The sequence below is a fragment of the Dama dama genome, chromosome 18, assembly GCF_033118175.1.
Source record: "Dama dama isolate Ldn47 chromosome 18, ASM3311817v1, whole genome shotgun sequence".
Classification (NCBI taxonomy): Eukaryota; Metazoa; Chordata; class Mammalia; order Artiodactyla; family Cervidae; genus Dama; species Dama dama.
Genome location: NC_083698.1, coordinates 73,641,185 through 73,667,212, shown reverse-complemented (window position 1 = coordinate 73,667,212; position 26,028 = coordinate 73,641,185). Strand labels below are relative to the sequence as shown.

At 52.7% G+C, this 26,028-nt stretch overlaps 1 protein-coding gene across 4 annotated transcripts in view; it reads right to left on the bottom strand.

Annotated features, from left to right (window-relative positions):
- The window catches only part of GCK (glucokinase), a 36,663-nt gene that overhangs the window by 1,966 nt on the left and 8,669 nt on the right, over positions 1–26,028 (bottom strand). Inside the window, exons 2-9 of one of the 4 annotated variants that reach the window (XM_061165617.1) lie at positions 8,017–8,179; positions 7,316–7,470; positions 6,082–6,201; positions 4,412–4,507; positions 4,106–4,205; positions 1,958–2,141; positions 891–1,046; positions 18–251 (exon numbers count right to left, since the gene is read on the bottom strand). In XM_061165617.1, the coding sequence (XP_061021600.1) occupies positions 18–251; positions 891–1,046; positions 1,958–2,141; positions 4,106–4,205; positions 4,412–4,507; positions 6,082–6,201; positions 7,316–7,470; positions 8,017–8,179 (1,208 nt within the window). Of the gene's footprint in view, positions 1–17; positions 252–348; positions 738–890; positions 1,047–1,957; positions 2,142–4,105; positions 4,206–4,411; positions 4,508–6,081; positions 6,202–7,315; positions 7,471–8,016; positions 8,180–26,028 lie in introns of those variants that run through there. The other 3 variants (XM_061165614.1, XM_061165613.1, XM_061165615.1) reach the window with 3 other exon arrangements.

Sequence of the window (26,028 nt, the reverse complement as noted above, 5' to 3'; positions counted from 1 at the left end):
AGGCCGCGCGGGCTCACCTGGGGTGCAGCTTGTACACGGAGCCGTCCACACCCACGGTGATGCGCATCACGTCCTCGCTGCGGCTCTCGCGCATCCGGTTGATGACGCCCGCCAGTCCCGCGGCGCACATGTGCGCGGCGCGCGTTGACACGCTCTCGCAGGCTCGGCGCACGATGTCACAGTCAGTGGCCGAGGGCCGCAGCCCTAGTGTGCTCAGGATATTGTAGATCTGCTTGCGGTCACCGGAATCGCTGCAGGGAGGGAATGGGAGGGCATTGAGGGAGGGTCTCTTGGCCTGGGACCAGACAGATTCCCACCGCGGCGGCCTCTGCCCCTCCCCCTGCCCACCTCTCCCAGGCAGAGAGCTTGGGTCTACCGAGTCCCGAGGGGAGCGGGTCTGACTTCGCCAGGGACCAGCAGTAATTTGGTCATTACTCATCTCTCTAAGTCCAGGGTCTCCACCCTAACGTGGACGATAACTGCCGCGCCTCTGGGCTGTTGTGTGGATGAAATGAGCCTAGGTCCACGGCGTGTCGGGGAGCCACAGAAGGGAGGCTTGGTTTCCGTCGACTGTCCCGCAGGGAGTTCCCTTGGAGCCGGAAGGCATACCCACCCCCAGTGCCCCAACCCGGGACCTTAGCCGGTCCTGAGCCCCTGCGCCCTGCGCCTTGCCCTCTGAGCCCGGCTCCCCGCACGCGTCCCAGGACCTCACTGCTACCATGGGACCCCGACTCGGGTCCCGGCCCCGCCCTCTGCCCCCCTGAGCTCCGCCCGGGCCCGGCCCGCACTTGGAGCCCCGCCCCTCCATGACTTCCGCGTTTGGGTCCTGGAAATTCTGCGTGCACACCGCCACCCGTACCCTACCACTAGCCCCTGAGCGCCCCACGCACCTCTCCACCTGCGACACGAAGCGTGTCTCGAAGGCGCCGCGCGTGCGCAGCTGCTCTGAGGCCTCTCCGTGGAAGAGCAAATTCTCGTCCACAAGCTTCAGCAGCACAAGCCGCACCAGTTCGCCCATGTACTTGCCACCGATGAGCTTCTCGTACCTGGGCAGAGAACAGCCAGGTCATTCCCCGCAGGGAGGTCCCCACGAGCGGACGGAGGTCGGCCACCGCCCCCATCACAGCCAAAAGGAGGCCATGTGGGACGCTGTGACTCTGGGTTCAAGCCCATTCTGGCATCAATCCACCTGTGCTTTGGGGCCTTGGGAGAATGCTCCATGGTGGGGCCGCCGTTCAGTCCCTCTAACACCTTCCTCCAGAAGGACCCTGAGCTGAGCCCACCTCGATTTCCCCGCATGTATGTGATAGGAGCTCTTCTCATCACCCAGAGACAGTTGGGGAAGCTCAGGCTCAGAGTGGCTAGTGGCCAGCCTGGAGCGGGCCTTTGCCCACTTGCTAGGGCTCCTAGGGTCCCTGTGCTCCTGGAATCCACTGAGTTGGCACGTCAGCCCTAGAGTCTGTAGGCCTCCAGTGTTTTCCTCTTTCACTGAATACTACTGACCTCGCTGAGGTTTAGGAGAGCCAGAGAAGAAGCTCAGGTGCCTGGTGCAGAGTAGGCAGTTGATAAAGGAAAGCCCTGACTCAGGACAAGCTCTGTGAACCGTAATATCCTCCAGATTACTCCAGTTCATTCTGGCAGGTTGTTTAGAGCCGGACTTTGGGGACCTCTGGATTAAGCCCAGTCAGCGTTGCTGGGGGCTTCTCAGAGTCTTCCTGTGCCAGTGGTCACCTGCTGGAACAGGGGAGGTCCCTGCTCATCTGTCCATAGATCCTCTTTTTAAAGACTAATCTTGGCATTTCTCACTATTTCCAGTTCACAGAGGGGCACTCGTGTCTGAGCTGAAGGCTTATGAAGAGATTGTCAGTTTGCTTTTCCCCAGAGCTGTTTAAAAACAAGCCCATTATCTGCTGGCAGGCCCCATCTGCCGCGCGGTCGGGGGAGGGGCGGTCCTTACAGCTGCTGCCCGGGATTCAGGGAGTTCTCATCCACCACGCGGTCGTACTCCAGCAGGAACTCGTCCAGCTCGCCTGAGTCCCCGAAGGCGCCCCACTCGGTGTTGACACACATGCGGCCCTCGTCCCCTTCCACCAGCTCCACGTTCTGCATCTCCTCCATGTAGCAAGCGTTGCAGCCGGTGCCTATGGGAAGTGGCATCATCAGACCCCACCTGGGATGCCAGTTGTCCTGGGTGCATCACCCCTGTAGGAAGCCCTATGTGGCCCTGTCTTCCCAGCTTCTTTGAGCCCTCCATCCTCACCACTCCCTCCATCCCCCTGCAGCAAAGGAAAACCAGCTCTCCCAGGAGCTGGGAGGTCAGGGTTTGCTGTGTGACCTCAGGTTGATAAGCCCACCTCCCTGGGTGGTTCCTCTTCCCCAAAAGGGATTGGTATCACCTACTCCTCCTGTTACCTGGAGTTGAGAGAAGTGAGGGAAAGAATGTATGTTAAAGTGCTTTGCCAATTACAGATGTGAGTGGAATGTTATGATTTTGTCTTGTCTGTGCATCTCTCTTGTTTTCTGGCACTTTCTAAACGTTTATTTGAGCTTCTCTGTCTCAGCTCCTGTTCTTTTTTTTTTGGGGGGGGGGGCACCCAGAGGTAGGGCTTCCCAGGTGACTCAGTGGTAAAGAATCCATCTGCCAATGCAGGAGATGCAGGAGGCGTGGGTCCAATCCCTGGGTTGGGAGGATCCGCTGAAAGAGGAAATGGCAACCCACTCTAGTATTCTTGCCTGGAGAATTCCATGGACAGAGGCGCCTGGCAGGCTACAGTCCACAGGGTCACTAAGAGTTGGACACAACTGAGCAACTGAGCACGCACGCACATACCCAGTGGTGACTGAGGCAGAGTGTGGGTCCTTGGGAGCAGCACACGGGCCACTGCAGGTGGGCCTGGCTATGGAATTTATAATCTGCAGGGTCCCATGCAAAGTGAAAACATGGAGTCCTTTGTTCATAAATTGAGTTTCAAAATGGTGACAGCAGAGCATCAATCTGAACGTGACTGCACACCCCTCAAGCTGTGAGGGACAGCCACTCAGTCATGCCAACCTCATACCAGCAGTGGAGCTGCCTGGTATGAGGGAAAAAAATACAGAAATCCAGCCTTTGACATGATTCCTCCCAACTTTTAACTCTTGGTAATTATCATAAACGTGTTTAACCACAGAGCAGAGACACCTAGAGTGTTGCAGGGCAAATGTGATCATGGGCCACTCTACCATCTCTGCTCCAGGGGCAGAGGCCATCGGCCACAGAGCCCAGGTGGAGGTGGGCTGGGGAACTGACCCAGGCGGTTCTCTCTCCTCTCAGGGAGGAGAGAGCCAGGGCCCCTGGAGCTTCTGTTCAGGGGTGGACTTAACTTTCAGCTGGAAGGTGAAGGTGGAAGGAAGAGATGTGAGAAACTAGAGGAGAGGCAGAGTCGACCAGGCTGCCCCTTAGGACATGTTCATATAGTTGCAGAGGGATGGTAAGAACATGAATGCAGACCCCTCAGGGCTGACTCTGAAGGGGCCATAGAAGCAAACAAACTTAACGCTGCCTTTCTGGGTAACCAGGGCCCAGAGAGTCCAGGGAAATACCCACATGCCTGTGTGTTCAAGCGTTGCAGTAAACATTGTAAAGGCCTCGGGAACTTCTGGGAAAGGCCCACGGTTGGTGGGAAGGGCCCACTGGGGCCCACATTGTCCCCTTTCCCGGTACCTGCCTTCATTTCCAGCAGGGTGGCCAGCTGCCCTGGGGTGTGGTAAGACTGTCCAGGAAGGGATGACGCCACTCGGGTTTATCCTCTTCCACTTGGACAAATCTGTCCACATTGGTCAATTTACCAGATGAGGTGATTTAATCAAATCCTGACGGGCCAGGTGGACATGCAGCTGGTGTGCCATCTGAGGCAGTGACTTGCGAGTGTTGAAATGCTTCCTACCAATAAATAGCACGTGCGTTTGGGACACCCCTGCTGCTCACAAGACCACCCTGGGCTCCAGCAGCTCGGGTGGCTGTGACTGGCACAGAGATCCCTGTGCAGCCTGCTGTAGATGAGAAGCCTCAGCTCTGTCTTTGGGTGGCTGGGGCCCCTGGGTCGGGCAGCGCGTGCATCCTTACCCACAATCATGCCAACCTCACACCGGCGGTCTTCATAGTAGCAGGAGATCATTGTGGCCACAGTGTCATTCACCATCGCCACCACGTCCATCTCAAAGTCCTGCCAAGAGGTGGAGAGACAGTGGTGATGGGGCTGGTTGGGGGTGGGGGTCTCAGCTTAGTGGGCTCCAAGCTGTTCCAACCAGGAACAGGAGGCAGAGACCCCTTCCTGAGGGGACACCCAGCAGGCCCTCGCTAGCATCCTGGCCTAAGGTGAGGGGAGAAGGGTCCAGGGCAGTCACAGGTGCAGGTGCAGATGCCACTTACACCTCTCCGTTTGATGGCATCTCGCAGGAGCCCCACGATGTTGTTGCCTTCTGCTCCCGAGGCCTTGAAACCCTTGGTCCAGTTGAGAAGGATGCCCTGGGGGGAGAGGAGGGTCTCAGTGACTGCTGGATGCTAGGGTTAGATGTGAGGGTATGGGAGCTAACTTGGACCACAGGGATGTGCACCCACTTTATTTATTTATTTTAAATTTTTGGCCATGTGGCTCAGCATGCGAGTTCTTAATTCCCTGACCAGGGATCAAACCTATGCCTCATGCATTGGAAGCATGGAATCTTAACCACTGGGTCGCCAGGGAAGTACAAGGTGCACCCACTTTAAAGCTGAGGAAACTGAGGCTCAAAGCAGCCATATAACTTTGAAAAGTGTTGGAGACAATTCTCTATCCATATCTCATATTTCTGCAGAGCTGGGTTCCAGCCAATTTAAGAATGCCTATATAGTTAAGCCTAGAGTCATCATCCCTGAGTGAGAAGGCAGTCCGGAGGGGAGCAGCCAATGTAAGACCAGGGCTCTTCCCCTGTGTGCAGCTCCTGTGTGTGAAGGTCCCATCTGGCCCCCAGTGTCCAGTGGGGACTGGGGATGGGAAAACCAACATAAGATGTTGCTCCCACAGCTGCTTCTGCCAGGAGTACTGACTTTGGCTTTCTCTCTGACCCAGAGGTCTCGTGTGTTGTGTATAATTGTGTGTATGTATGTATGTATAATTCACACACACATGTATATATATTTGTATAATTAATATGTGTAAATGAGTATGTATCATTTACCTGTGAATGTGTGTATATGTATATATGATCACATGCATATACACATGTAGGTATGATTGACATGTGTAAATATGCAGGTGTAATTTACATGTGTATATGTATATATACTTGATGTGTATAATTTACATGTATATATGAATGTATAATTGACATGTGTAGATATATACAAATATATAACTGACCTGTGTGTGTATATATGTATGTGTAATATATTTATGTATAAAAATATGCATGTACAACTTATGTGTTTATATATGTATAATCAGCATGAGTGCATACATGTGTGTAATTTAAACACATGCAGTGCATGCATATATAATTTATGTGCACACATGTTATTCACATGTATAACTTATGCACATATATACACATAATTTACATGTGTCTATGTGTGTGTCATTTACATATATGTGCGTGTGTGTGGAGGCATGTATAACTGGCAGGCTAACTTACCTGCCAGAAGGCAGGGTAGAGCTGCAGCCCTGGGACATTGTCGCCTCCCCAACAGAAGGTATAGTGTAGTGATGACATGCTGGTGTGTTGGAGCCTGGCTGCCTGAGTTTGAGCCCCAGAGCTGCCACTTCCCACTGTGGGCAAGTTGCTATGCCTCAGTTTCCTACTCTGTAATGGGGGTGTTATACATACCTCATAGGGTTGCGAGAAGGCTTGAGTCAAATAGTAAGAATCAGCTAATATTATGACTATTTCCCAGAGTCTCACAGGAGTTAAGTGATGGAGCTTGTTTGAATCCAAGGCTCTTTCCCAACATGGGGTGCTGCATTTGAAAGCAGCCCAGGGCAGAGTTCATGGGCCCTTTTTTCTGGGGTGCCTGTCCACCCATCCATCCATCTCCTCCCCTGCCAACCTCACACCTAGCCCCACCTTGTCGATGTCTTCATGCCTCACGGGAAAGGAGAAAGTGAAGCCCAAGGGCAGCTTCTTATGCTTCATCTGATGTTTATCCAGGAAGTCAGAGATGCACTCAGAGATGTAGTCAAAGAGCTGGAAGACAACACCAAGGTGGCCATCAGCTGCAGAGGGCAAGCCTCATGCCAAGATGCTCCTCAGCCCTTGCTGAACTGTAGGTGCCTAAAAGCATGGCCTCTGGACCTGCCCTCAGTCCCCTGCTCCTGATCACCACTGCTTGTCGGGACTCAAGCAAGCCCTGTGCGCAACCCCCATGCCAGAGTCCCACAGACAGCAGTCCTCAGGACAGGCAATGCCAGGACAATAGGGCTGGTCCCCAGCCCAGCTGTGCTCTGCCAGTCTGGCCCTCCCAGCTGGACCCAGCAGCATCTAGCCTCAGACTTTGGACAGAAGTGTATCCCTGGCTATAACTATGGTTTCTGGCTTCAAAACTCAAAATGTTCTTTGCTGCCTCCAAGTGTCCTGGCCGCCCAACCCCTGGACCTGTGAGGACTGGCCACCACCCCACTCACATAGGCCTGTCCACAGAGCTGGGCATTACTGAGTGCCTGCTGGTCGATTAAGCTTCCCAGTGGGTTCCAGGCCCAGGGAGGCAGCAACCCATCCTGCTTCCTTGGTGCACGCCCCGTCCTGCAGCATTCCAGGGTATGGCAAGGACGAGGCTGCCATGGGCCTGTCCCTCAAGGAAATTGGCTCTTAAAACCCTGTGCCTCAAGGAAATTGGCTCTGGCTCCATCCATGTCCCCTAGGGCTCATTCTACTTCTGTGGTCCTTCTTGAGTCCTCCCCATGGGCAGATGTTATCATTGCAGTCACGCCACCTGGCATCTGTGTTGGTGGAGGATGAGGGAACGCCACGTGGGGAGGAAGTAGAATGCGTGCATGGACTGTGAGCCTGTTGGACCAGAGTGTTCTCTTGACTGTCCTACCATGTTTCTGATTCTTCTGGGAAACTGGGCAGGGGTGCAACTTTCTGGGGCCATGCCCCACGGCCATCCACCTAGGCCTCTCAGCGGCTTCCCTTTCCTGTAGCAGGGCCCCCTGAAGTTGGGCCCCCAGCCACCTGCCCTTGATGAACAGGTAGGCCCTAACACCAGGACTAACCAAGCTCCAAGATCCTGGATGGCCTTGACCTTGGTCACTGCACCACCCGCCCCCGATCCCCTTATTCCCTAGCCCAGGGTGCTCACCATCTCAGCAGTGCCCGTCATGGCATCCTCGGGGATGGAGTACATCTGGTGCTTGGTTTTCACACTCCACTGTCCCGCCTCGCCTTCTCCCACCTTCACCAGCATCACCCGGAAGTTGGTGCCACCCAGGTCCAGGGAGAGGAAGTCCCCAACTTCTGTAGCCACAGACAGAAGTACATCAGTCTCATGGGCACCGCCTGGCAGGACCCCTGAGACTGGAGAAGAGGAGGTAAAGGCATGGTGGGGGCACCAGAGGGGCCCCTGGTACCGGACCCCAGAGTAAACTGTGGAAAGGGTCAAAGGTGAACTGGGTGAGTCAGCAGGAATTCCTTGCCTTGGACTGAAGTCCCCCCAAGCCCAGAGCCCACCCGAAGATCTAGGAAAATGGTCCAGACTCAGGATTGGGCTGAGAGTCCCCCAAATGACTATAGGAAACCATGTTTCTCCTTGTGAAATGAAAAAAGCCAGTTTCTCTGAGGTCAGAATGAGCCTGAAGGCCCCAGGGTTGGGCCAATGGAGCCAAGAGTAAGAACAGGCCAGTGTCTGGGGCCCAGCACACTGAGGCTGCTAGGGACAGTCAGGGCTATTAGGAAGGGCCTAGGGCACTTCTCCCTGCCGGAGCCAGGGGACAGCTGCCTATGGCTGAGGACCTTCTGGCTCCCCCGTGGGTTCCATCCCAGCCCTGTCCTGGACCACAGTACCTGAGCCCTCTGGGGTGGAGCGCACGTAGGTGGGCAGCATCTTCACACTGGCCTCCTCGTGGGTCTCCAGCCTCAGGCCTCGGTCCATCTCCTTCTGCATCCGCCTCATCACCTTCTTCAAGTCCTCCTCCTGCAGCTGGAACTCCGCCAGGATCTGTTCCGCCTGCACAGGGAGGGGGATGGGGAGCAGTTGGGTGGGAGAGGAGCTGTGCAGAGTTGGGGAGGGGAGACCTGCGGAGAGGGTGTTTCTCACCCACACCAAGGGTCTCCTTTTGCCCCCTAACCCTGAGTCCAGGATGACCCATCATTTCAAACTACCGCAGCTAAAACCAGTTGGAAAATTAAGACAGTGGAGTCCCAACACTCCTTCTAAACAAATGCAGCCTGGGGGTGAGGGGCAGAGGGCAGATGAGGCACCTCCCTTTGTACCCCTGATCCAGGTCAGGGGAAGAGGGAGGTGCTAACCAGGAGAGTGGGTAAGACACAGGCTGGAAGAGCCTGTCTAGAGGGTGATGGGCAGCTGGCATTATTGTCTAAAAGATCCGATCACTCTACCTCTAGGAGTTTATGCTAAAGGAGTAAATGGGCCAGTGGTGCAAATTTTCATTGTTAGTCAAGGCACCAGTTAGAGGTGACACCAGTTAGTTAGAGGTGTCTGTTGGGCATGGTGTCCACAGCCTGGAAGTTGCTAGAGGGAGGAAGGGTCCCTATGTATAAAAGATAGATTCAATGTCACCATTCCTGTGAGTATGGACAGCCTGGGCGAGGGTCTTTTCCCAACACTCTTTGGAGGAGTGGCCATTCACTCACCCCTTCGTGGTGGCACGAGGTTGGGTGTAAACACAGTACCCGTGCCCATGAATCCCCAGGAAGCAGAGACCCTGCTCTGACCTTGCATGTGGACAGTGGTATGGTGGCCCTTCCTTCTTTGCACAATAGCACGTATTCATGCAGAAAAGGCCATTTTGATTCCCTGGATATTCGGACCAAAAAAGAAAGGGCAGATACTCAAATAAAAGCCATGGATCCACTCTTCAACAACCTCACCCTCTTTTGCTGGCAGTTTTCCATGTGAGCTCGGGGGTGAAGATGCTCTGAATTCCAATAAGGAGACGACACAGCTATTTGCTCCTTCTTCCTCAGTTTTGATAGCCCACATTTTGTTGGGAGACTGCCCCTCACCAGGCTGAGGGGACATCCCATGATTGAGCTAAGCCAAGCCCAGTTATCCTGTCCCGTTTTTGCTGGTGATTTGGTTAATAGTTGGGCTTGTGGCCCAGTTCTGGCCAATGGCAGGTGAAGGGAAGCCTGTTTTTAGCAGGAGGAGGGCCCTCTGGGGAAGGTCAGTGCCCTGCCAACTTTGTGTACATAGCTGTATAAGGGTGTGATAACCGGCACTGTAGCAGCTATCCCGAACCATGAGGAGACAAGGCTGAAGAGAAAAGGCTGTTAGCATATTATGGATGGCAGTGAAGAGAGGCAGAGTGAGCCCAGCCCTGATGACGTCACTGACATGCTGAGTCAGCCCTGGACCCACACACCTCCCTGTGCCGGTTGTGGAAGCGAGCACTCATCACTTAAGGCCATGGTTAGTCAGGTCTTTCATTTCCTGAAGCCCAAAGCATTTCTAATGGATACAGATCCTTACTTAGGAACCAATTCTCTTACCAAGACCCCTTGCTTAAAACTTAAACTCACAGAAGGTCATACAGGAATGGGGCTGACAAAGTCTACAACAAAGCACGCAGATTCAAACATCAATGTTTGCTAAGCTATTCTGCAGCTCTGGGCATGAGGTGGGGTGCAGCTTGCCCCAAGGCTCTTCTCACAGGACACAGCCCTGGAGAGGCCCCCATGCTCTGTGAATCCATCCAGGCTGTCCTCAGAGGCCCACACCTACAGCTTGGACCCCTCTCTCTCTCACACACACACTTTCAAACATAAAACATGCCAAGAAGGAATAGTAACATTAACATTCGTTAAATCCTTCCAGTATGCCAGGCGCTGAGCTGAATATACTACACAAGCTGCCTCGCATCCCTGGCACAAGAGGAGGTGTTAGAGTCTGCTCATCTTTTAAATGGTGGCCACAGGCAGCCAACACACAGCATGGGTCCAGCACCCAAGGCCAGGTACACAAGGGCTGCCTGGCATCTTTACCCAAACAGGACTGTGGGACATCACGGGCTCTTATCAAAAGCAATGCTAATCCTGCAGAGGCCCAGCCCTCAGGCCCCGCTGGGTTTTATCCCCTCTCCTTCCATCACGGCAGCCTGTCCAATAGCCGTAAGCCTGGCCCCATGAGGGGTCGTGACCCAGTGGCTTCACTCCCTGTGTCCAGGCCCATGTGGGCACATGTTTGGAAAGGGTCTGGAAGGTTCCGTGGCTGCAGACCAACACTGCAGGTGGCCATAGACTGACATGGGGATCATCCTCCAAGACGGTGCAAACCCCTTCCTTGAGTATCTGCAGGCACCACGCTTAGCCTGCAACCCCAAGAGGAGGTGCTCCTAACTGCACAGTCCCTCAACTCTCAAGGCTGTGTGTCCAGGTGGGTACAGGTGGGGTTCAAGTCACAGGGAAGAGGTCTGCCTCACAGACCCCCTGCGAACATCCCCAGAAGCAGGCACTGTGCACCAGACCCTGCCCAGGGCATCTCCAGTTCTCCTTTATGCTTAATCCCCTGGGACCCAAGCATTTTATTACCCCTACTTCCTTTCTGAGGCCACAGATCTAGACAGCTCAGATCTGGCTTTGAACCCGGGCACTGGCTCTGAGACCACCTCCCCTCCCCACCCCACTGGGCTGCCCAGCCCTTCCCAGAGCCCGGGCTTGGTGTCCAGGAGCCCTGGCTTAAAGGTCTTGTTGAGCAGCCTAGGGACTGCAGGGAGTTGCCTGAGGAACCCCAAGAAGCCACCTGTCCCCCAGGTCACAGACAGAGCCTGTCTCCCACTCTCACCCCACAGATGCACCCCTGCCTGCTCACCAAGAGGTCACAGGACACAGCATCAAGGCTCACGGCTACACCCGAATATTGTGTGTGTGTGTGTGGGGGGGGGTCTCTTGCCTGAGCAACTCTACTATGCTCCAGGCAGGGCCACCACCACCATCTGACAGTGCCATGGCCCCCAGGATCCCGGCTTCTGGTGCCCCAGCCCTCTGGCTCTCCTGGGTGCTCCCATCTTGGCTCTCCTGGGATTCTCAAGGCAGGTCTGGGGTTGGCAGATTGGGGAACTGCTTCCCCAGGAGTACGTGGCAGCTGGCCCAGGGTCACCCTCTGTGTGTACACAGCCATCCAGTGGCTGCAGCAGAACGCACATGGGGCTCACACTGCCCTCCAGGGAAATGGATGGCCTCTAAAGCCCCCAGGGTGTCCAGCATTTGCCCAGGGGTCCCATGCCCTGGCCCTCTGGGGCCCTCCCAGTACTATGCTGGGGTGGGAGGCACTCTCACACCTTCACCTGTCTCATCCATCAGAAGGAAGCCCGGCAGCATGTCCTGCCTTCTTTCCTGAGCCAAGGAAGTGGGGTCCCAAAGCGCCAAATATGGCATAAAGAGGGCAGTCGTCCTCAACCAAGTCCCACAGACCCAGCCCCCATCATCTCTGCCCAACCAAACTGGCCCCTCCCACTTTGCTTCCAACCTATACATCCAATGGCTTTGTCCAGACCTGTGGCCTTAAGGACTATCTGCACACGGATGGCTGCGCACTAGGAGGGGAGGTCCCACGGACCGAGAAGTATGGGTAGGGCTGGGGGAATCCACCCGGTCTTGGCATGTCAGTGTGTCTGCTAGTCAAGGGGATGTCGGTGCCAAGGAGCAGTTGGATTTGTGAGGCCAGAGCACAGCAGACAGTCTGGCTCTGTCAGCCCAGGAGCAAGTCCCCAAGAAGACACTGTCCATGGAGACCCCTCCTAGAGAGGCTGGACAGTGGAGGGATCAGCTGCTGCCTAGCTTCCGTGCCTCCTTCCAGGGGGTCCAGCGTCACCCCGACCTCTGCTGTCCCAGCCGTGGCCCCAGGGACCACTCACCTGGCTTTGCAGTGACCCTCACCAGGTTCAAAGCTGTCTGGACCTGGCTCCTTGTGGCTTCCACCACCACTTCTCTGAGAGGCCAAGAGGTAGGTTTGGGGGGAGGTGGAGACACTTGCACCTGCTGTGGCACAGGGCTGGCCTGTAGCCTGGAAGTCAGGGGCCCACCTGTGCAGCTATGGGCCTTGGAGCAGAGAGCTGCCCACTCAGGCTGCCAGGGGCTTTTGCAGAGAACATTCAGCAGGCAGCTGCTAAAATATTCTGCCCACTGCCACAGAGTCAGGCAGGGCCGAAAGAGCAAAGGAGGCCTGCGTGGGGTCAGGAGTGACAACGGCTGTGGAGTGGTGCCCCATGCCTTCAGCCCACGGGGGTGGAGATTTGTTGCCCAGAGTTTCTGGAGAGGGGGCAGAACCAGTCTATGTCCCCTCCAGTCCTTGGACATCCAGGATGGACAGTCTTCACACTGCCCAGGTCAGGAAAGCACATTGAAGAGCTGGCAGGCTGGGAGGGGGCTGCTGAGGGCCTGATCCTTTGTGGGATGAAGAATCTGGACCTGGTCTTGGTCTTGGACCATGGGGACCCCTGGCCAATTTTCCCCTGAGGTCTGTACTGCGCTTGGGAGGGGAGAGGCAGGCTGGTGGCAGGGAGGCCTGGCCTGAGGACCTGAGCAAGGCAGACTCCTTGTGAAACTGGGGTGCAAAGGGTGAGAGACCTCCTGAGACTCTCGGCTCCTCTCCTGAGCCCTCAAAGCCATCATTTGTCCAATCAGGCAGGTGGGTTGAATGAAGGGTTGGAGGGTGTACCTAAGACATCATTTGGGTCATTGAGAGCCAGGCTCAGGCCTGGGCTGAGGCAGGGGTAGGCTGGGGGTGAGGATTGATGGTCGCTGGGGGCTGGGGGTGGGGCCAGGAGGTGGGAAGGGGAGGGGTGGGGCAAGGGTGGGGAGTAGATGGAGGCAGGGCACCACTCTGATGACTGACTCCACCCTTACCTCAGGCCCATGCCCCCTCCTCCCCGCCCAAGTAGAAAATGCTTATTTTCATCAAAAGTCTTCAACTGTAAATCATCAAAACCTGCCTCAAAAGGTGGGGAAGGTCATTCTTGGGTTTGGGGTCTGCAAAGTCCAGGCCAGCGCTCACTTTGAGAACCATCCCTCCTCCCCACCTCCCAGCTCCTTGCCTGGGAGTGAACTTTTCTAGTGGGACTTGCCTGCAGCTGCCAAGCACTGCTAAAATTAGCAAGAGCTCACAAGTGGGCCGGGTGTCTGGACAGAATGCCAGGCTCTCCAGCCAATGGCCAGTGTGGTCATCCCCAAGGAAGCCCTTGACATGATTGATCTCTTTCCCAAAATAGAGCAAAACGGGCTTCACCAGACCCACATGTGACAGATCACTGTCCCACCAGACCCTGGCTCTGTGCCTCTGTCTTCACAGAGGGGGCAGGACTCATCCCTGGGTTTGGAGTCCCCACACTGGCCTTCTGGACGGGCCAGACCAAGGAGCAGCTGCCCTTCTATTGGTCCAGGCTCACAGCACCTGACAGGAGGATCAGAATCCCCCAGCTCTGTCCTCTGGGAGGCTGGAGAGGACAGGGCTGGGCAGAGATCACTGGGTCCCTTTCTGGTTTGCTGGACTTCCAGGGCCCTCTCTGGCTTTCAATTTGACCAGTGAGCATCCTTCCCCAGACCCCTTTCCTGGGCCTCCTCCTTACACCTGTGAGGGCAAGAAGGAAGGAGGCCAACACACCCACTTGCCCACACTAGTTAATCCTCCAGAGCCAGACTCTCATGCCTCAGCCAGCTCTCCTATGCTCCCACCACAGGAGGTGTGCCCTGGCTCATCACTTCCCTTTCAGGTGAGGGAGTGACACCAGAGGGTCAGCACTGGGCTGGAGTCAAGGATCACTGTAGCAAGCGACAGACCTGTCCAGGGAAGAGAGGCCAGGAGAGGGAGGACATCAAAGATAATAGCTCCTGAGGGATGCCCGGGACACAGAGTTTTCAGTATCACAAGGGTTGTTCTAAGGAAGTTGGATGAATGTGGTCTCTGCTTAGACTTTCTCAAAAATAAAACAACAGAGCTGCCCAGCAATGGGCTAGGATGTCTCAGCAGATAGTGAGCTCCTGACTTAATGGGAGAGAGAGAGATGTGGGGTATTAGAGAGAGTAGGAGCTGAAGGACTTCTATGTCCTCATTAGTGTCCTCATCCTTTGGTTGCTCAAGGAGCTGATTGATAGGCATGATTTAATTTTCTTTTTAATTTATCTCTAGGAAATAATCTAACAAATTCAGTGATAGATATTCCAGGTTACTCTTTATAGGATCAAAAAATGAGACATAATCCACACACCCAACTTTAGGAAATTGGTTAAATAAACTATGCTACATTTATATGCAGTCGTTTAAAATGATAAGATTGATCTGCTTCAGTTGGCATGGAAAGATGTTAATGACACTTTGTTTAAAGAGAATGTGGGACTTCCCTGGTGGTCCAGTAGCTAAGACGCCATGCTCCCAATGCAGGGGGCCCGGGTGTGATCCCTCACCAGGGAACTAGATCCCATATGCCACAGCTAAGAGTCCAAATGCCACCGTGAAGATCAAGGGTCCTATATGCCCCAACTAAGACCCAGCAAGGCCAAATAAATAATTTTTTTTAAAGGAGAGAACATGGTGGCTACCCTCTGAAAGGTCCTCCAGTGAGCCTCATATCTGGCATTCAAGCCACTGTGTAGGCCCCACCCATGCTGAATAGGTCTAACTTGTGTAACTAACAAGCTATTGCAGAAATGATGGACTGAAGTGTGAGGCTAGGCCATCAAAGACAAAGAAGCTTCCGCATTTCTCTATTGGCTTCTTCACTCTATGGGAAGCCAGCACCAGGTCATGAAGACACTCAGGTTCTATCAGGAGGTCTACTGAGAAAAACTGAGGCCACCTGCTAACGGGCATCTCCAACTTGCCAGGCAGGTGAGCGAACCACCTTGGAAGCAGATCCAACAGCCCCAGTCGAGCCTTCAGATGATGCAGCCCCAGGCAACATCTTGACTGCAACCTCAGGAGAGATGCTGAGCCAGAACCTCCCAGCTGAGCCACTCCTGGATTCCAGACCCACAGAAATGGTGTGAGATTAAGTTTTGTTGTTTCAAGCCACTAAGTGTTTATATAGTAATAGATGACAAATACAGAGGAAAAACAGGTTAAAAATATAACACAATCCATTTTTCCCATATTTATTTATACATACATATATATATGTATACATATATACCTATACATACATATATATATTTAAATCTCTCTCTTTTTTTTTGGCCACACCACACAGCATGCAGATCTTAATTCCCCAACCAGGGATTGAATCTGTGCCTTCTGCAGTGGAGGCTTGGAGTCTTAACCGCTGGGTCACCAGGGAAGACCCTGTCATATATGTGTATATATGATATACACGTGGGAGGAAATACAGAAAAATAGTAATAGTAGTTATCTTGATGATGGAAATATGAGTGACTTTATTTTCCTCTTTGCTTATCTATATGTCCTGCACTTTCTGCAATGGATTTGTACTAATGAAATAGCATTTAAAAATCAAGTTAAAAACAAAAGGTTGGGCCTTATCTGCTATCTTTGCACAGAGGCTCTGAGGATGGAGGCTCAAAGTTGAATGGGTCAGATTACCAGACTCCATATTCCATGGGAAAGAAAGTGAGGCTGGGAACCAGAGAACCCCGCCTGCAAGCGCCTTCCCCACTAGCCTGACAGCCCTCCCCACCAGCTGGGCAACAGTGTGGGCACTCCCTGACCTGATGCAACAGGGCCTGGAGGTCAGTATGGTGTTGCAAGTGTTTGTTTACAGTAGGGTTGCCGGGAGACTGGCTGCGCCCTCGTGTAAGGGCAGACCAGGGGCCTGGTGATGAGAGGGTATCAGGTAGTGTGGCCATGTCAGGGACAGAGGAAGGGGGAGATGAGCCAAGAGACAGCAGACTGGGCTGGGGTCCCGGTAACCACGGCTGGTGAGGACCCAGTGCCTTCCATGGGCCAGCTGCTGTGCTAGATGCTTACATGGATCACAACTGGCCGGCAAGCTCAGGGCCGTCCTTTTAAATGTGGGGACACTGGGACCCAGGGGAGTGAAGGGATTTCTGATACACAGCAGCCATCAGTGACTTAACCAGGATTCACCCCCGGTTCAGCCTGACTCTGGGTGTGCTGGAAGATGAGTCTGACTAGATGGGGATGGTCCCTCCAGGGTCAAGCACATGCTGGGGGTCAGGAAGTAGCTCTGGAGCTGCTTCCATGATGGAGATGTTCAGAGACCTCAGCTTCAGCCAGGGGAGGTGGGGAGGAGTGGAGGGGTGGCTGGGGGGAGCCGCAGCAGCCGCAGAGGTCTGTCCAGCACAGTGCTTGCCTCTGACAACAGGTGGGCCTGAAGGCCTGGGGCCAGATGTGGGGGTGAAACCTAAAGGCTGGGGCCATGGGAGGGATCGGGGCAGAGACTGGGTGAGGAACAGGGTGTGTCCTGCACATCGGCTAGCTGCAGGATCATTCAGGACCCAAAGGAGGCAGGATAGTGCTGAGGTAACATGGGAGCAAACACAATTCGGCTCTGTAGATCCATTTCCTGTTTGGTATTGGTTACAGCGATTAAACCTGCCCTAATTAACTCTCAGAATGAAAGCACTAATGACCCAAACAGAGCTTCGGAAGGGATTGAATCACACATTTATTTAAGATTTATTGAGCACCTAATTTGTGTTCAGTCCGAGGTTATGAAAATGACTAGTTTTTAGTTCTCAAGGACCTTACAATCTGGCAGAAGAGACAAGCAAATAACAAATACTAACTGATACTGGCAGAGCTGCAGAGTCTTGGGGGAACATGAAAGAGGCTGGGAGGGTTCTCTGGAGAACAGGGTTTCTCAGGACCTCTTCCTGCAGCCCTTGATGTATGAGCAGGAAATGGCCAGCAGAGAAGCACATTCTAGATTGAGGGGCCAGCAGAACAAAGTCAGAGGCATTTGGAGCAATACATATATTTATAGTGACTTGAAATAATGCACTCAAAGGGTACACAAAGGAAATTAGGCTGTTGTAAATGGCACTTCGGCTAAAGAGGAAATCTGAGTTGGGTTACAGCCCTTTTTATAAATGTATAACCATGAGTGTACCAAATATAAAAAGTACAAATAATAGCTAAAGCAAAACTCAAAGGAACCCTTAATTCACTTACAAAAAAGAAAAATCAACGAGCAAAGAATTTCTCTAAAGATATTTAAAAAAAAACCCAACACATAGAATATAAAGTAAACCTAAGAATAAAGGAATCAACAACGATAAAAATAGAAACAAATTAACAGAAAATACGCAAATATGGGTGTACCTATGGCTGATTCTTCTTGATGTATGACAGAAAACCACAAAATTCTGTAAAGCAATTATCCTTCAATTAAAAATTAAAAAAAAAAATACAATAGCAAACTTGAGGGACTTCCCTGGCGGTCCAGTGGCTAAGACTCCATGCTCCCAATGCAGGGGGCCCAGGTTTGATCTCTGTTTAGGGAACTAGATCCCACACGCCACAACTGAAGATTGAAAATCCCACAACTGGGACTTCTTTGGTGGTCCAGTGGTTAACAGTCTACCTGCCAATGCAGGAGACATGGGTTCGATCCCTGGTCCAGGAGTATCCCTCATGTTGTGGGGCAGCTGAGCCTGTGAGCAGCAACCACTGAGCCTGTGCCCTACAGCCCATGAGCAACAGCTACTCAGCCCACGTGCTGCAGCTACTGAAGCCTGAGTGTCCTAGAACCCATGCTCTGCAACAAGAGAAGCCACTACAATGAGAAGTCCGTAGCACTGCAACTAGAGAGTGGCCCCTGCTTGCCACAACTAGAGAAAACTCTCTCTCCTGGCAATGAAGACCCCATGGACTGTAGCCCACCAGGCTCCTCCATCCAGGGATTCTCCAGGCAAGAATACTGGAGTGGTTTGCCATTCCCTTCTCCAGGAGATCTTCTTGACCCAGGGATCGAACCTGGGTCTCCTGTTTGCAAGAAGATTCTTTACCATCTGAGCCACCAGGAAAGCCCAATGAAGACCCAGCACAGTCAAAAATAAGCAAATAAAAAAATTTTTAAAAGAAAATCCCACAACTAAGACCTGGTACAGCCAAATGAATAAATAAATATTTTTAAATTATATCTATAAAAACAAAAAGTAATCTTGATTAAAAAGGTGAATTTCATTGCATGTATTTTATATCAACATTAAAATAAGAAGAGTAACAGACGAAGTAGAAGAGTCAGGGGTCCGAATTACTGATGGAAAAAGACAGGGGCCCCTGGAGAGAGCTGCCTCATCCTCAAGCCTCCCTGGGCAGTGGTCTTTCCCTTGTAGGAACCATGACCCTGGAAGTCCTGTTCCAGCTCCTTCATGGCACTTGGAACAGGAAGAGGGAGCTGGAATCTACCTGATATTGCAACCTACCTGATCTCAGATAAGTGATATATTCAAAATTTCAGTTTCTGTGCCTATAAAACAGTCCTGAGCCTTGGTCCTGGTCAGGTGGGTGGCCTGCTCCCGGGCAGTACCCTAGATATGTGTGCTCTTAGGGGTAGGGGCAAACATTGTTTCTTGCCACCCACAGCTGGTTCCCCTTCATTCTTACTCAAAGAGCCTCCGTTTGTGGCAACGCACCCAGTGCTGGGAGTTGGACCTGCCTGGCCTCACCCCCTTCCTCTTCTGGAGACAATAGGAGGGAGGCAGCTAGAGAACATGTGGCAGCGGAAGCCCCACCCCTCTTGCATTTGGAGCATCACTGGATCTGTTGGTACCCCATACAGTCATGATGGGGAGGACAAGACAAACCGCGGGGTTGACCCAGAGTCTGCCATCGGGGTGTCACTGTATTGGGGTGGGAGCCACCTCTGGACTATTTTTTATGTGAGATTATGAGCCTATCAAAGAATTCAGTGTTCGTTGATGTCAGGTAGAGCCTGCTGCTGCTGCTGCTAAACTGCTTCAGTCGTGTCCGACTCTGTGCGACCCCATAGATGGCAGCCCACCAGGCTCCCCAGTCCCTGGGATTCTCCAGGCAAGAACACTGGAGTGGGTTGCCATTTCCTTCTCCAATGCATGAACGTGAAAAGTGAAAGTGAAGTCGCTCAGTCGTGTCTGACTCTTCGAGACCTCCTGGACTGCAGCCTACCAGGTTCCTCTGTCCATGGGATTTTCCAGGCAAGAGCACTGGAGTGGGGTGCCATTGCCTTCTCCACGGGTACAGCCTAACAGACCATAATTGTCGCATGAGGACTAACAAGTTATTCTGCTTTTCTTCATGTGAGCAAGCCCAAAGAGGGGCACATGTTGGTAATCACCCTCAACAGAGTGGCTCAGGAAAGCCCCCAGCAGGTGGGGCAGGAACTGGACTCCACGCCCTTCAAGGTTATGGAAACTCAGCTGGAAAGTGTTTAACAACTGGCTCTCCAGGGGAAAAGGCCCGAGTGGAGGAAGTGAGCGGAGACGGGCTGCAGCCACCGCCCCCAGCCTCCCTAGGACCTGGTCCTCTGACATAGCTGGGCCACCTCGCAGAGGCTGCGGTTCTGGCGGTGGCTGTGGGACCACAGCACGAGGGGTCTGCCACACGCACTCCTGTTGCTCTAGCCCTACCACCTGCAGACGGAGTGGGGGCTCTGTCCCACCCTCTGACTTACACCAGGTCTGACGATGCCACTGGTCAAGCTGGGTCTGCTGCTGCTCCCCACATGGATTCCCTGCATGGTCGAGCTATATTCAGGAGCTTTACAATCACTTTGAAAACATCTTAGAGAACTAATTTACAACAGCAAGAGCCTACATTCCTTGTTTTATTTATTTGTTTTTTCATTCCTTGTTTTAAATGAAAGGCAAAGATGCCCATCCAAAAACTCCATCCAATTATCCAGATATCACTAAAACTCTGTTCATATATAGCAACCCACCAGTGATTTTTGCATAATATGGAACATTCAAAACACCAATTACCTAATTATTTAACTCTTAAAGAGTTCAATGGTGGCTATAATTGTATGGAGTACACACAATCCTGTTCATGTCACAACCTATCACGTTGTAGATGTTGGAGGCTGCCATGATCCCCTTGTACAGGCACTGTACCCGCCCCCACCTGCCCCAGCTGGCTCCCAACAGCTCACAGCTGGGCCCTTCTCCTAAGACTTGCCTTCAATCTACAAAGTCATCCCATTCAGAAATACCTGGGAGGTTATCTGCCTCCAGGGTTGGCAGAGAAAATACAGTATGTCGTGCAATATTTGGGACATATGTTAAAATTTTATTTGCTGTTTATCTGAAATTCAAATATAACTGGGCTTTTTTTTTTTTTTTTTGCTACATTTTTATTTGCTGAATCTGGCAGCCCCTACCCTCCTACCAGGGCCCCCAACCAATAACTGCCCAGTGTAGAAGGGCAAAGGCTACCTGGCCTCAGGAGAGACAACTCACACATGAGGCCATTCATGCCCCAGAGCTCCCCATGGGATTAGACTGCAGCTTGACTTCTGCTAAATGTGAATCTGCCTCCATCCTTGTCTTGCCATGTCCCCCATGCACCCAGCCTCAGTCTGTGAATTCTCCTGCTCTCCGTCACAGTATGGTCCCAAGAGACCGAAACCATCTGATCTACACAGACCACCGAACATTATATCAGCTCACCACATTGATGACATCATCCTAGTTGGACATCATGCTAGTTGAACACAAGAGTCAAGTACCATGGATGTCTCGTGGTGAGGCACATCTCAAAAAGCCTCAGGGGTTGCCACCTCCGTAAAATTTGCAGGGGCCCAGTGGTCTGAGACATGCCAGGGGCAATTACTTTAAAGTGAGTAACAAATGATTGTGCCTTGTTTCTCTTATCACTAAGAAAGGTGTGTAGTGCTTGATAAGCCTCTTCAGATTTTGGAAGCAGCATATTCTGCACTTGGTGATACTATTCTAACATATTTATTGGATGAAACAGAAGGCTGATAGGTTAAGTGGAGCCAGAGAAAGAAAGCGCTCTGCAGCCAGTCGGCCACAGTCAGCCCTGACTCTGAGGCCATGTGACCTGGCAGCTGTGATACTTGAGATGTTACACTGTGTGGAGTATGATAAACCCCAAGAGGAGTGTCACAGACCGGACCCCAGGCTCTAGACCAAGGGCCCACCAGCTGCAGCAGAGAACAAAACACCACTTGAAAGGCAGCTCCTGGTCTGTCACTGGGCCCCAATAGAGACAGAACATCTAACCACGGGACACTGAGTGACCGGTCATGTGGCCAGAACTGCCCATCCTGAGCTGGGTGATGTCAGAGCTGCTAAGTCATCAGATCAGGCAGATGCCACAGCCACCCATCATAAGACGGAAGAAGGGTGTCTGCAGTCAGGCTCAAGCAGGAGCAGGAGGCTCACACCCACCTCCTGTCACTACCACTCCTGCACAGATGCCCCCATGCCCCCCTCAGCTCACACGGATGGCCTTCCCTCTGTCTGGCTGCCGGAGGGGGGCAAAATCCACCCACTTGGCCCACAGACAGGTCAGCTTGGCCTGTTGGTGCAAGCTGGAAACCGGCATTTGGCAGATAGCAGTCCCACTCAGGGGTGTGGCCGTGGAAGACAGAAATGGGGAGAAAGGCTCTCAAGAGTCAGAGTTTGGGGCAGGCACCCAGTGACTCCCCTTGTGAGGAGAGAGAAATGGCCCACACGTGAAGGTACCCACAGACCATGGACAGGAGTGAACAGCTTAGCTGGAAGGAGCGAGATTAGAGGACTGGGGACAGGAATGGGGCGGGGAGGAGGAGTGTAGAGAAATCCAGGTGCTCAGGAACAAGTCGGCAGAGTTCCAGCCTGTGAGAAGCCACCTACTAGAGAAGAGGCACGGCACAAGCCCGCGGAGGGCTGGCTGGCAGCTTCTCATGTCAGTAGCTTCTCGGCGTTACCACGATGCCACCACAAACCATTAACCATGGCGGCGGATGTGGAAGCTGTGTCTACGCCCCAAAGCATAAGCTCCGTCTTGCCAAGGCCAGCCTAGCTTTTGCTGTTGTCAAATGTATGACCTGCCAGTGTCAGAGACCAACCTTAAACCCCTGGGGTGACACAGTTCCTCCAGGGGACCAACCAGCCACAACCTGGTACAAGTTGATCACACAGAACCGTTCCACTCTAGAAGGGGCAACCACTCATCTGCTCTTCCAGGCACACATCTGCCTTTCCTACCTTCACTGTCTCAGCCAGTGCCAGTACCACCAACCAAGGGACCTCAAATCTACTGATCCGAGATCCCCCACAACACGACCGCAGAGCAAGGACCTGCTTCATGGCAAAGGAGGCTTGGCAGTGAGCACACAATCAGGACGCACTAGTCCTCCCACCTAGCAGCTGCCCCCGATAGAGCAGTCAAACAACCTCCTGAAGGCACAGCTGAGCTGTCAGCTTGAAGATGCCCGCCCCCAAGTAGAAGGGACCCGTGTCCTCCAGGGTGCAGTGTCCACTCTAACCACCACTGGGTGATGCTGTGTCCCTAAAAGGTAAAATACATGGTCTGGGAACCAAGGGCTCTTCATCACTCCTCATGACTGATGTGAGGGGATTTGTTCTTTCTGTACCTGCAACCTGACGTTTTGTGGGCCCAGGGGTCCTGGTTCTCAGAGGAGGGATGCTTCCACAAGAGATACAGGAAGAGCCCCACAGAATTTAAAGTTATGACTGCAACCTGGTCAGCCCTGCTCCTGGGGCCAGTAGCCAGGCAGGACACCTACAGGAGCCAAGTCCCAGGAGCTGGGCTGGGTACAGTGAATGCACTGGGTCTAGGGTAGCCAGAGTGTGGTGGCAGATTTCAGGCTGTGAGGCTACAGTCAGGGCTGTCTTCTCAGAGTCTGGCTCTGCGCTGAGGTCATGGGAGGCTCTGTGCAGGGGAAGCCCCGCTGGAATTGCACTGATAATGGCTCACTCTGGACCCTGTAGGGAAAGTAAGCTGACTTACAAGGCGAGGATCTGGAGTGGGACAGCCAGCATAGGCAAGGGGAGTGGGGAGGACAGGAGAGCAGAAAGGCTGCTGGGGGCCAGCTGGCCACAGGAGAACACACAGCAACAATGTACTTTGCGAGACAGACAGGCGGCCTTGGGCCAAAGCTGAGAGCACCCACGTGAGTGGCTTGGTGAAGGGAGCTGGGCTGCCTGGAGACCACACTGCAGTAAGGACAGGCGTGGACGAGGGTCAGGGGGCCTGCCCAGAACAGGACCCCTGTCCTGTGTCCCGCACCAGCTCTCTGACTCCATAAGGCAGCTGATTCTAGTGCCTCAGGGAGCCAGCACCTTGGGAACTCCAGTGGGTACGCTGCCCCAGCAGAGCCCCCAGTCCTTCCTGGGAATCATGTGTAGCGGAACTCACGGAGAAGAGTTCTCCTTTTGCTCTGATTGTAACACTGTAAGGCTGTGAGTCTGGAGTTTCTATGGCCGCATCGTCCGGAGGGGAAAGCGACACCAGCCCCGGACAGAGGTGGACAGAGGGCCCTCGGCCACCCTTGGACCTCAGATCCTGCTCCCCTCCCTTCATCTCACCTCAGCACATGGAACTTGGTCCCATCAGCCAGTCCATCCCCTCTTTGCTTCCCCTGCTTCCATTGAGTTTGCATTGCTTATGGCCAGAGATCCTGACGAATCCCTGGACAATCATCTATCAGAGAAGCTGTCAACTGCACTATTCAGGGTGGTAGCCACTGACTACATGTGGCTCTTGGTCACTTGACACGTGGCAAGTCCAAATTGGGAGAAGCTGTACGTGGAAAATATACATGGCTTTGGAAGGCAATATAAACCACAGCGTGTAAAATATTTCATTAACAATTTTTATGTGGATTGCATGTTTCACTGATAATATTCTGGATTTTTGTTTTGTTTATATATATATGTAATCTTTTGACCATGCTGCATAGCATGGATGCTGCAGGATCTTAGTTCCCTGACTAGGGATCAAACCTGAGCCCTCAACAGTGTAGTGGAGTCCTAACCACTGGACCACCAGGGAAGTCCCAATAATATTCTGTTTGTGTGTGCTAGTCTCTCAGTCATGTCTGACTCTTTGCGACCCCATGGACTGTAGCCCACCAAGCTCCTCTGTCCATGGTATTCTCCAGGCAAGAATACTGGGGTGGGTAGCCATTTCCTTCTCCAGGGGATCTTCCCAACCCAGGGATCAAACCCAGGTCTCCTGCATTGCAGGCAGATTCTTTACCATCTGAGCCACCAGGGAAGCCCTTAATATTCTGTTTATAGTGGGTTAAATAAAGCTTTATGAAAATTAATCTTCCTATTTCTTTTTACTTCTGTAACACAGCTGCTAGAAAACCCTGCATTTCCCCTGGACAGTGATGTGTGGAGTTGTGCCTGCATTAGAGAGAAGGCTAGCACCTTGAGAGTCACCTTCAGACACAAGCAGAACACTCAGCCGTGCACAAGGGAAAAAGCAGTCAACTCCTGTGTTGCTGTCCCTTCATCCTCACAGACAGGAAGTGCCAAGTCCAAGTGCCTGTCCCCTAGGACAGTGATTCTCTCCAGCACTAGTGATTCTTTCCTGTCACCCACGGTGTCCCCTCCTGGACGTTCTCCCTGCCTCCAAGCCCTCACAGACATATCCTGTCTGGCTAGCTTCCTCCACAGGTCCCTATGCAGTATCCCTTCTTGCCGGCCTTCCTGGCCAACCCATCTGGAAAGGAACAGACAGGAAGGCCAGGACTTATACCTCATCCCAAACTCTCTAAGATGCCCACAAGCCACCCTTCCTGGTCCTCAGTCCCTTCCTTCTACTGTTAGTGGACCCCTAGCCCCTCCCCTAGCCTGGTCCCTCCTGCCCTCCACTGGGCCATGCAGGACACTGGTACCAATTTCCAAATGCAAAGAAAATTTCAAGCTGTGACCTTGCATGGGTCTGGGTTTGGGAAGCCTCCTCTTTTGCCCTCCTCAGGGCTGCCCATGAGGGGAAATAGCTCTGTATGTTCTCTTTTATTTTATTTTGACTAAACGTGTCAGAATTTGATTAAGTGTGTGTGTATGTATGTTGGGATGGGGGAGGTGATGTACAGCTGAAAAGAAAAAGTCCTCGAAGCCAGTGAGCCAAAGTGTAAGGCAGGCAGGCAGGGCTGCACTCATCACTGAGGTGGGGGTGGGGGCAGCGTGGGAGGCAGAGCCACAGCCCCCAAGACATTCTAGTCCTTGGAATCTGTGAAACGTGACCTTACATGGCAAAAGGGACGTGGCAGATGTTTAAGAACCCTGAGATGGGGAGATGGTCCTGGATTATTTCATGGGCCCAATAATGTCATAAGCATCCTTATAAGCGGGAGGCAGGAATGTCAGAGAAGATGTAATGACAGACGTAGAGGCTGGAGGGAGCAGCTGCCAACTTTGAAGGTGGAAGAAGGGGCATGAGCCAAGGAATGCACATGGACTTCAGAAGCCAGAAAGACCAAGAACATGGACTCTCCTCTAGAACCTGCAGAGGAACTGGCTCTGCTGACACATTGATTCTAGCCCAGAAGACCCATTTCAGACTTCTGACCTCCAGAACCGTCAGTTGATAAATTTGTTTTGTTTTAAACCACTATTTGTGATCATTTCTTACAGAAGCTATAAGAAACTCATGCAAAGAGGGGCCAGCATTTATATTTTTATCTCAACTGTGTGAATATGTGCTCAGTCGTGTATGACTTTTTGCAACCCCATGGACCATAGCCTGTCAGGCTCCCCTGTCCATGGGATTCTCCAGGCAAGAATAGTAGAGTGGGTTGCCATTTCCCACCACAGGGGTTCTTCCTGACCCAGTGACTGAACCCACGTCTCTTAGTCTCCTGCATTGGCAGGTGGATTCTTTACCACTGCGCCACCTGGGAATCCCTTTTAGCACTAATAAAAGTATCCACATTAATAAATATAACTCTGGGCAATTGT